Raw genomic sequence first — 11,783 nt, forward strand, 5'->3', positions numbered from 1 at the left:
GTCAGGACAGGGGCAGCTGGGGGCCTCCTCTGGCAGGACTGGGGGGAACAGGGGGCTGCAGCTTGAGAGTGAGGGGCACTGGGGGCAGGGGCAGGGTAGGGGACTGTGGGTTGGGAGTGCAGGGCACTGGCAGCACCAGGGGGCTGCAGGGCACCAGCATGGACGGGGGGTAGAGTGTGCAGGGTACTGTGGTTTGGGAGTGAGGGGCACTGGCAGGTCTGGGTTCAGTGGCGATGCATAGGGGGTGCACCCCCTGAGAGCACCGGAACACCCCCTGACCCCTCCCGGAACCTCCCTGGTCAGTGAGATTGGCCAAGGGAGGACCCCCCTGGTTGGCAAGATTGGCTGGGGGGACCCCTTCCCCTGTGAGCAAGATTGGCTGTGTGGGAGACCCCCCAGTTGCTGACTGATTGCTGGGGGGGCATGTGCCCCCCCCCCGACTAAGGCGGCACCAGTCGCCCATGGCTGGGGTTAGTGGGTTGGGAGTGAGGGGCAGCAGCAGGTCTGGGTGTGTGTGGCCTGGCAGTGAGGGGCAACAGAATGGGCAGGGGCAGGGCACCAACATGTCACTGCCTCCCTTCCCCCCACACTGAATGACAGGTGTCCTCTTTATTGGACCTGGAAATATGGTAACCCTACCCAGGTAACCCTGCTGGGGTCAGCCCAGTGCTGGTCCCAGCCTCCCCGACTTCACCCAGGGTAACCTGCCATGTGCCAGAGGGCCCTTGGCACACACGTTCCCCAGGGACAACTAGTGGTGGCACAAGGTCCACGCTAGTGTGAATGTGGCCACTGACAGCATTCTTGCTTCATTCTCTTTGTAATCATTTCAGGTAGTTGAGGGCTGTTATTAAATCCCGCCCTAAGTCTTGTCTTGTTTTCTCAACATGATTGCTTGTGGAAACCAAATTTCAAAATCTCACTAACACCCTGATAGTGAATTTTAAATTCCTAAAGACCTCAATGACTGTGCTGCACAGCACACGGGGAGCTCTGGATTCCTGCTGGCTGCAAGTCTGATGTCTATGGTGAAGGATTTCCCGTTTGTTGGGATGAATCACCAGAGCTTTGGGCAAAGATGTATAGCCAGCATCAGTTAGCCTGTTTCCAGTGGTTTAGAACTACAAGCAGTCCTCAGCCCTATGAACAACTGGTTCCTGAAAACCTCATCTTAATTTGAAACATTGTAACTCAGAACCCATTTTCCCATAGGAAACAATGTTATAAATGGGGGATTGGTTCCTGAACCAAGGCCCAATACCCTATTTTCACCAAAAATTACCCAGAATTTTGTATTCAGTCAATTGTAGATGAGTAATATAGCTACATTAATGTACTTATATTGTAAATAGCAATCACATTGATCTGGAAGGACTTTGAGGTGACTTTGCTGGACTTTTTGAAAGGCTCTTGGTTGGACTTTTTGAAGGGTTCTTGGCTGGAATCTTCTCAGGAGTCTTGTCTGCAGGTTTTCTGGAGTCTTGTCTGCTTTCTTAAAGAAAGTGTCCAAGGAAGTTTGGATGGATGTTCTACAGGGAGATGGGCGATGCAGTGAACTTGTTCACTGGCGTGGCATCGGATCAAGCGTTGTAAAGTCAAAAGTGACATCAAAAAGTTAAAACAGGGTGTCAATTTATAAATGTTGTAAGTTCAAAATGTTGTACCTTGAAACATTGTAAGTTGAGGACTGTCTGTATGCTGATTTGTACCAGAGAAATTCCAGCTAATTAACTCTGAAGAGAAGGCTGTTTTTTCACCATGTAATGAAATTCTACCCTATCCTTCCTTTGAAATCCCCCTAATTCCTATTTGGTAAACAAAATCTCAGCTCACATTGAATATGTTGGAATTGTCATTAGATATAGGTGAAGACTTAACTGCCACCCCTATATTTAAGATGGCTGCAGTGGTGTTCCTGTTTAGACTTACATCACTGGCTTTCATCCTATCTCTCTGTGTCACTCAGTTGATTACAGCCTTTCCTTTCAGAGACTGTTTTGGTTCTGCTTCTGGCTGCAGTAGGAGGTGATAGGTGACTCCCCAAAGAGAACATATGGCATCTATGACTCATTTGGGGTTATGCACTTAGATGGAAAGCATTATTCAATGCGCCTGTGAATCATGCCCAGACTAGAAGCCATTGTGTTGTGTCATAATCCTCCCATCTTCCTCTGTGGCTCTTCAAAATGATAGGAATAACAATAGCCCTAATTTATTACATAGTTGGCCATTGGGGTACTATGGTCCCCTTTAGCATTATCCAGGAATCCCGAGGAACATTAAGATCTTCCCAACAACAGTTTGACAGAGCCTTTAACCCTGCATAAGGTAGGTAGTAAGGTCATCCAGCAAGGGGTTTGCCCTATGACAGAATTACAATGAACACGTGAGTGCTCTGCTATCTACCAGATGGGGTTCCAAAGAGCTAGACTGTTCTCAGTGGTGGCAGATGACAGAACAAGGGTCAACCGTCTCAAGTTGCAGCAAGGGAAGTTTAGGTTAGATAGTAGGAACAACTTTCTCACTGGTGAGGTAGTAAAACACTGGAACAGGTTACCTAGAGAGGTTGTGGAATCTCTGGCCTTGGAGATTTTTAAGACCCAGCTAGACAAAGCCTTGGCTAGGATGATGAAGTTAGGATGGTCCTGCTTTGGGCAGGGGTTTAGACTAGATGACCTCTCAAGGCCCATTCCAGTCCTATTTTCTATGATTCTGTGAGTCAGAACTGTGCACAGTATATCCTGGGCCTTGACGTGCTTGCTGCCAGGAGCATTCTCCTAAAAATTAGGGGGCGTGTGCTTTTAGATTAGAATGATCTAAATTACTGCCCTAAAGTAGCAGTGCAATAACCCTGGATCAATTAAGTGACCTTGGCTTTCTTGCAGGTCAAGTTTGATGGGCTAAATTGTAATTTTTATTACCCATCCATATCTTACATTTTAGGAAGTTGTGCAAGAAATGAAGATATGATCTCTCAGCTTCTACAAGACACTTTTTTTTCTCCCCTGGCCAAATCTAAATAAAATTAGCTGGACAATTTATGTTGACTGGTGTTACAATTATGTGGTTGTATTGCTTGTTTGATGTTATATAATGAAAGTGTTGTTTTTTTTCTTTTCTGGGTGGGTTTTGTTCTGTCATGGAAAAAAAATAATGGCTGGAATGCAGAAGGGCTGGATGTGGTCTGACTAATTTCACTGTGCTGTCTGGATGGTGCAAGATCAGGGGTGGGCAAAATACAGCCCATGGGCTGAATCCAGCCTGCCAGGCCATTCTATCTGGCCTGCAGGGACCCTAAAAAATTTAGAAAATTAATATTTATCTGCCCCTGGCTGCCTGTCATGTGGCCCTCAATGGCTTGCCAAAACTCAGTAAGCGGCCCTCCGCCCAAAATAATTGCCCACCCCTGTGCTAGATGGTCCCTATCCAGAGAACTCTGGGTCTTTCTAGAGGCTGGTGACAGGGGGAAGGAGATATAAGCAAGGAAACCAGAGAGTGCATGGCCTGTGTGAGTGTCTGCCTACCTGCTGCCTGCTGGAGTCCACAGAAGCCTGCTGGTGTGAAGCCCCAGATAGTGGAGACAGAGAAAATCTGCTATGTGTGGACAGCAGCTGAAAAGGCTGGAGTGACGGGACAGGGGCAGCCTGCTGTGGGTCAGTAGAGAAGCTAAGAGTTCTGGGGACAAGATGGGAGTTTGCTGCAGAGACAGTGATGATTCCCCCCCAAGACTGGAACCCGCTGGGGACTGAGAAGAAAGCACTGGCCAGGTGTGAGAGTGAAAAGCATTAGGGGAGAGTTTGTTTTAAGCCTTTATTTTTATGTTTCATCTTCCACAGTTCTGTTATAGTGTTTTCCCTAATTATTAAAATTGGTGTTTTTTAATCCCTAAATTGGCTGTCTTATATTTGGATACCTTGCTTTATGGGGAGTTTGCACCCTCACAGCCTTGTTTGACTTGGATTAAAATTGGGTTAAAAAGGAACTGGTAAGAGCACCAAGAAGTCATAGGGCCATGTCACATGTTACACTTAGGTTGTGGTTAACTGCAATTAAAACATGAGTATCCACATGTTCAAGTGGTAAAACATGTGCTAAGTGCCATCCTATTGTTACAAATTTCGGACTTTTTGTGGGAGGAGTCTTTCCAGATAATTTTAAGTAACATGTTCAGTTATCATTGCACAGCTTCACAGAATAATATGAGCAATTGGTGGTACTCCAAGTCATGCATTCAAGTTGTAAGTTAGATCAACAAGCAGAGGGGCTGATTCTTGAAGTCCCCCACTTCTCTCTGGGCTTTACAGTCAGCATGTGGATGGTATTACAGTACATTGGGGGCCTGATCCTGCTTTTTTGCCTTGGTGAAGGGACTCCAGTACCAGGCCTGGGACTGACAGGTTGCATCTATATGAATATTAAATAAAAGTGCAGTAACTCGAGTTACTGCACAGTAGTGCCGGCGAATGCCTATTTTGTGATGCTACTATGCAGTAGCCTAATACTACTGCACATAGTGTCATGTCAGTTTTTGCCACACAATGCTACTGTGCAGTAGTATTGAGCTACTGAGCAGTCAGCATCTTGTGTAGACATGGCCACAGCTTATTGAAGGTCCCAGACTATACTGCATCAGAGCCGGTTCAGGACTATGGTGTGTTGCTGGGGCTGGGACAGAAAATCAGATGGATCCAGCCCTGCCACTACACCAGGAGCTTGTTCAAAACTCCAGTATGTCACAGCCCTGGGATTGTACCAGAGTTGGTTCAAGACCCCAGCGCAATGCTGGGGTTGGGACTGGCAATCAGCAAGCTGTGCATGTTAGAGATCATAGTAAGTGTTATGTGACTACTCAGGACATGTTGTAACTTTAACACTATACAGATTTAATAAGTACTAAGTGTTCCACGTGACAGCCAAAATTTCTGAGCAGTCAGACCCACTGCTAGATGCCTACATGTGATTCTGTACCACCTTTTTAAAAGTCCTTGAAAATCCATTCCTGCACCTACTTTTGTAACACACCATACTCTGACCTTTAAGATTGAATTACAAACAAGCAGCAAGAAGGAGGGAGACCCACCCACAATTTTTCAGAGATTCAAGTAGGGTGGCATAAAATTCCCGGGACATCATTCTCCCGCTGTACTCGGCCTTGCTGAGGCCGCAGCTGGAGTACTGCGTCCAGTTTTGGGCTCCACAATTCAAAAGGGATGTGGAAAAGCTTGAGAGGGTGCAGAGGAATGCCATGCGCATGATCAGAGGTCAGGGAAACAGATCTTATGATGAGAGGCTGAGAGCAATGGGGCTATTCAGCCTGGAAGAGTGCAGGCTCAGGGGTGATCTGATGGCCACCTATAAGTTTATCAGGGGTGCTCACTGGAATCTGGGGGAACGTCTTTTCACCACAGACCCCCAAGGGATGACAAGATTGAATGGTCACAAACTCCGATTCAGGCTGGGCATAAGAAACTTCTTCACTGTCCGAGCCCCCAAGGTTTGGAATAGACTGCTGCCGGAGGCAGTTCAAGCACCCACTTTGAACGCCTTCAAAACACATTTGGATGCTTATCTTGCTGGGATCCTATGATCCCTGCTGACTTTCTATTCCTGGGGCAGGGGTCTGGACTCGATGATCCTCCGGGGTCCCTTCCAGCCCAAACGTCTATGAAATCTATGAAATCACACAGAGGTCCTTAGTTCACTTACGCATCCAACAGAGGAATAGAATTTCACCCCCTGGCCTGTATCACTTGTTAGGAGCATAGGAACATAAGTATTGCCATTTACTAGGTCAGACTATAGGTTAATTTTGGCCTTATCCTGTGTTACAGTGGCAGAGAGTGGATGCTGAAAGACAGAGTGAACTGGGTATGAGCAGGGGTTTTTTCCCCCACTGTTCCCCTTTTACTTTTAGCCTCTAGCATGCGAAGTCTAGGAAGTTCTGATTCAGAGGCTGTACCCCTAACTCCCATGCTCAATAGCTACTGATGCCTCTCTCCTCCAAGAATTTGTCCAATCCTTTTTTAAACCCGGCTAAACTGTCAGCTTCCACAAAATCTGGTGGTAAAGAGTTCCACACTTTAATTACATGCTGTGTGCAAAAGAACTTCCCTTTGGTTAGTTTTAAAATTACTGTCTACTAGCTTCATTTTTTGACTCCTGGTTCTTGTATTGTGAAAGACAGTAAATAATAAATCCCTATTTACTTTCTCTTTGCCCTTTAGTATTTTATAAACCTTATTATGCCCCCCTTCAAGTATCTTTTTTTTCTAGACTGAACAGGCCTAGCCCGAACACCCCTCCATACTGCTAATGTTTTTGTTGCCCTTCTCTGTACCTTCTTTAGTTCTTCTATATCCTTTTTGAGGTGTGGGGACCAGAACAGGGCACAGTATTGTTTGCCTCATCCCGCTCTCAGATCTTGTCTGTAATCTTGTTGTAACAGGGACTGTCATTTTTATAGGTATATTGAGTGATTTATCCTAAATCTAGTTTGTGGACAATACTTCAATAGAAAGGTTCAAGAGCCAGAGTCAACGGTGCTTTGCACTATGTATGAAAGTAGCAGCATCTGTCTTGCTGATATTGTTTCAGTGAAATATCATTTTTCCATTAGATAATTTTTATGGAGAACAAACAGATTTTATAAGTCTGAATTAAGGAACTTTTTATGTAGATATAAATGGCAATGAATCTACTTAGTATAGTAGAGAAACTGCCCTTTGAATAGCTCAAGAAAAAATAAGGAAGCCCATGAAATTTTACCGTTTTCTCTCTCATATTTTCAGTGAATAAGTATTTAATGGAGTAAGGGTTTGACCTGCAGTCAATGCAGGGAACTAAGTATCAAAACTCCTACACTCACTGCCAGCTCTGCCATGGATTAACTGCCCAGCTTTGGGCAGGGCAAATGATTTGCCGTTTGTATAAACGTGGGACAGTCTTTTCCTCACGCTCTACAAAATATTTACAGATACTGGGCTGTAAGTGTCTATTGTCATTATTTCAATATTACTGAAATTAAATATTTCCTTTAGCAGGATCTAAGTACTGCCAAGGGATCAACTTGTTTTATGCTATTGTACCAAATCCCTAGCCCTCCAAGAGCTTCAGTTGTCATTCTGTTGCACACAATGGCCTCAGCTTCCTAATGGAAAGACACAGGGAATTCATGTTTCTACTTAAGAAGCATGATCAATCAACTTGTGATCTAGAAAATTAGTATTTTGTCTCTTCCCCACCCAGGTTTCCATATAGGAGCTGATGGAAAAACAGCATTTATTTCCTGGGGGATAATCTAATAGTCTGTGAAATGCTGAAACTTTCCATAAAATATATTGTTTTGGAAAGACTTTGCTTGCTAGTTTCAATCCAAGCAGCATGGTGACTGTAGAATTAAAATAACTTGGGGGCGGGCATCAGTAATAGGTTTGATATTTGTGAGCCCCTGCAGTATTTTGTGGGAGTTGCATTTCTGTCACCCTCATCTCCTTGGGGCCAGTTTTTTGCTGCTGTTTTTTTTTTATTCTGGGATCTCCTGGGGTTAACCTCCACCGCCAACCCCTTTCATTGCTACCTTGTAGCACAGAGAACAGCTGAATGTGTGAACAATTGCTGCTTATCTGGATGTGGCCTCTGTGTCCAACCTCTTTGCAGGGAGGGTAAGCGCTATAATATATACGTTCGTTTTTTAAATTAGATGCCACTCAATTCATAAAAGTTGTGGAGGAGAGCCTTGAATCCAGTGAGGGATGCCTTGTGTGCAGAAAGGCTGAGAACCATTGCTCTAGCCAGTTCATTACATTTTTCATAAGGTAGTTCTAAGTTGGCTCTTGCACACTTGTTTAATTTCAGTTTCCTATCTCAGTCTAGCAAATGCTGTTTGATAAACTGTTCTGGTAGGAGATGAAAAATAAAAACGTTTGTTTCTATCCTTTAAGCTCTTCTCACCATTTTAGAGCACATCTCCAGCAACACAGGCTGTCTTATATCAGAGACAACTAAATTGCTCCTTTTTGCTGTATTTCAGGCCTGGGAACAATCAGCCGCCGTAGTTTCTTTCCCCATTGAACTTCTAGCAAGTGAAGTTTCCAAACTTCTGACAAAAGAAATCAGGAAGAAACTAAATGGCAAACCTGCAGGTAACAGCCACAGAACACATGCAGTGGTATATGCTTGTCTTTGCTCTCATGGGCTAAGATTTAGTGTCCCCTGTAATATGTTATGCTGTACATTTAAGGGACGAAAAGTAGGAACAGAAAATAATAAATGTAGTGAGCCTGATCTTTACCTGGCATAAACTAGCATTGTTTTTAGTGGAGCTGGCCCTGTATGTGCTAAGTGAACATTACTTTTGGAACCTTTTGTACACTCTGATCTAATTTTGGAACATTGCAATAATGGTTCTTGACATTTAATTGCCTGAGTGGCTTTCTATTTTAAAAGAAATACTACTACTAGCTGTATATAACTTTCTAGTGGCTGCTGAAAACTCCTGGAGCTATTCAGCTGGGTAAATATAAAGTTCTGCCAGCCTTAAGCAACACAGAGCATCTCGTTTGCATTAACTAACTGCATGCTTGGTGCAGGAATCAAAACTTATTGACCTCCTTTTATTCAGTTCAGTGGGGTTTGGATCAGGCCATTTGTTAATATAGCTTTGCTAGTTTAACCTAATATGTTAAGAGATACTCAATATAGTGCTGTTGTCATCTAATGGAATTAGAGTCTGATATTGTTGTAATGATAGAGGAAGCTCGGCTGGCTGTGGGGCAGCTGCTGCAGCAGAAAGGGGAAGCAGAAGATGACTCCATGCTCCTGAGATCAGTGTACTTGCTGTCACAGACTGACTCGGTAAGAAAAAAAGCAAGTTTGTTTCCTTCCTTACACTCAGAAAAGTGAGGATGCCATTCCAGCAGCAGAACATCCAGCTTCTATTAGGTGAAGCTGGTCTGCATGGTTTTATCCTTGGACATTATCATGTACAGCTTTTAACAAGAAATTATTCCCTGAATATAAAGTCAAACAAAATACATTGGGCATGTCTACATGTATGCTTTAATGTGCATTAGTTTATTTTCATGTGCATTAAAGCCTCAAGTAAAAAAACATGCAATTATGTTAATGCACAATAAAATAGACTACTGTACATTAGGTGCCACTTAAAAACATCTGTTTTTTGTACTGAGCATTAGGGCACTCTAATATACATTTATTTAGTACCTTTCATTGGAGGTACTAAATTTAATGTGCATTAGGAAAAGTGCATTAATCCATGTGTAGATGTGCCCACTAAGCATTAACCAAGGTCCAGTCTGTAACATGCAGAGGAACTTACTCTGTCACACAGCCTGTAATAACCTGGCATACAACCTCTAGGCTAGGGATAGAAGTTATACACAAACTGGTTTAAGTGATCAGAAACTGATTTAATCCTGTAACAGAACAGAAATTCAGGGCACATAAACTGCTCTCAAAATGGCTGAAACTGGTTTAAAATAAACCTGGTTGAATGTAGTATCAGACATAACTGATTTAGGTCAAACCAGTTTAAGGAACTTCTCTCCCTTTCACTCTTTCCTGGTTTAAGCTAACTCACAGTCCCCCAGCATCCAGGATGCTTTGCAGCCCTCGGCTGTGCTGTGCTGTCTGCTCCAGTGGAGCAGGGTTGGCTCCACCCCTCTGCTCCCTAGCTGTAGCACTATCACTGCCCCAGCTGGCTGAGAAGGGGGTGGCAGTGAGGGTGGGAAACCCTGCTTGGGACTGCAGCCAGGGTCTGCCAGGCTTTTCTCCACTTGAGATCAGCGGACATGGCCAGGCCCCACCAGTGTGCTGAGGCGGAGGGAAGAAAGGGGAATTTAAGGCCCCTCCCTCCACTCTCCCACTGGCACAGAACCCTAGCTGGCAGGGGTGCAGCAGCCTCTCCCAATCTTCTCCTTCCCCACCTCACCTGGTTTAAACCCCCCTCCCTTACCTTCCTTCGCTTCAGGCTGCTGGCCCAGGGCCAGCATCTGGCCATGACCCTGCCCCTGCCCTTGCTGCTCAAGTGTGTGTGTGTGGGGGGGGAAGCCTGGCAGAGGATGCTGTGCCCCTGCCAGTTAGACCCGAGCTGGGGTCCTGTGCCCGTGGGAGAGGGGAGAGATGGGGGGATTAAACCTCTATCCTTTCCCCCCACCCCCACTTTGCCTCAGCATGCCAACCAGGGGCCGGGGGTTAGCCACTTCCTCCGCCACTTGAGTATTGAGTGGGGAAACACCTGGCAGGGGCTCCTTCCCCCCTCACCCTCCAGGCACACCCTGCTTGGGGACCATGCAGGCCAGGGTGTGGGTGTAAACCCCATCCCCAATCATACTCAGTGGCCTGGTGGGGCGTGGTCACGTCCCCCACTCAGTTCAAGCAGGGAGTGCGGAAAAGCCTGGAGGGCTTCTCTCCCAGCTTCCTTCTAGCCTTCTGGCCACTGCTGAAATGAAGGAAGGGCTTGCTTTAGCACCTCTAGCTTCTAGCTTGAGCCATTGCAGGCATGTGGCTGCATTTCCAGAATCAAAAGTGAATGTCTATTCACTTGGTTCTCAGTTCAATCTACACTGTTTAGACTATTGTGCAAAGATTCAGTTGATTCAGGCTTTATGAATGTCTGTACTTAGACAAAAGATTTTAGATGCCCTTCTGACTCTGGCTTTAGTAGAGCTTCCCTGGCTTTCCTTGAAATAAATCTTTAACCTCTGGCCCAGTCTCATGGCTACAACCTATAGGACTGGGGGAAACATTAGCCAGAAGTGATTCATTATTGGTGGCACTGTTTGAACTAGTCACCTTGTTTCAAGCGTCTGCTGTTCTGTAGAACATGCTTTACAAACAGAAGTGCAGCTCCCACCTGTAATTCAGAAGGATTTTTGCAAAGCATGCTGAGTTGTAACCTTACCCCAGGAGTTCACTGTTGGTTCCAGGGGGAGGGGACTCTAACTGCCCTGGGAGCCTGCAGCTAGGTTCCCATAGCAGTGGCCAGCCTCTCTACCAGTGCCCGCTGTATTTAGAATGGGGTGGGGAGGAAGGCAGCAGAGGGAGATTGGTCATGGGGCTCCTCAGCTGATGCTGAAGGGTGGGTGAATTGGAGCTCCAGCTCCACCTAGTTCACTGTTGCCACTAGAATTTTAGCATGACTGAAGGGGTAAAATACCCGAGTCTCTGGCTCATAGCCTTGTACATTCATCACTAGATAAGGCTGCAAGATCAGCGGGTAGATATTGAAGGAGATAGTCAATAGTCAACATGTTTAACTTCGCTTTTTCTTTTTCAGGGGACTCTGTGCAACATCATCAGTTCTGGTCTCCCAGTTGCTCTGATGCAATGCCTGTACCTTTTCTTTACCTTTTCTCCAACAAAAGCCAGCAGTGAAGAGGCAAGTAAAGATGACCCTGAAGTCCAGGAGATGCTCATTCAGGTGAGGTATCCATCCTGGTGATTCTCTGTTTCAAGTGCTCAGGAACCGTGGAAGAGGAATAAATTGTTGGTCCCTATGATCAGATGGAGTTAAAATTAATCACTTTTATTTTTCTATGTTTAACATTATTTTGAAATCTTTTGTTTCAAAATGTCATTTTTTCCATGGGATGTTTGAACCAGTTTTATATTAACTTTTTATTTTGAACTAACATGTTGACTTAAAGCACTAGTTTCCTTTCTTTTTAAAAAAAATATAGCTTTTTAAGTTGTGGCAATAATTTATGAATATTCATTCAAAATGAATTCTTAGTTTCAAATTTTCCTGGGGGGGGGATGCTGTA

At 44.9% G+C, this 11,783-nt stretch overlaps 1 protein-coding gene across 1 annotated transcript in view; it reads left to right on the top strand.

Annotated features, from left to right (window-relative positions):
• Positions 1-11,783, top strand: part of WDFY4 (WDFY family member 4) — a 376,632-nt gene that overhangs the window by 27,066 nt on the left and 337,783 nt on the right. The window contains exons 3-5 of the mRNA XM_019502557.1: positions 8,030-8,141; positions 8,750-8,853; positions 11,297-11,440. Coding sequence (XP_019358102.1) covers positions 8,030-8,141; positions 8,750-8,853; positions 11,297-11,440 — 360 coding nt within the window. The remainder of the gene's footprint in view (positions 1-8,029; positions 8,142-8,749; positions 8,854-11,296; positions 11,441-11,783) is intronic.

The sequence above is a fragment of the Gavialis gangeticus genome, unplaced genomic scaffold, assembly GCF_001723915.1.
Source record: "Gavialis gangeticus isolate Ggan-Ray unplaced genomic scaffold, GavGan_comp1, whole genome shotgun sequence".
In the NCBI taxonomy this organism is placed as follows: domain Eukaryota; kingdom Metazoa; phylum Chordata; order Crocodylia; family Gavialidae; genus Gavialis; species Gavialis gangeticus.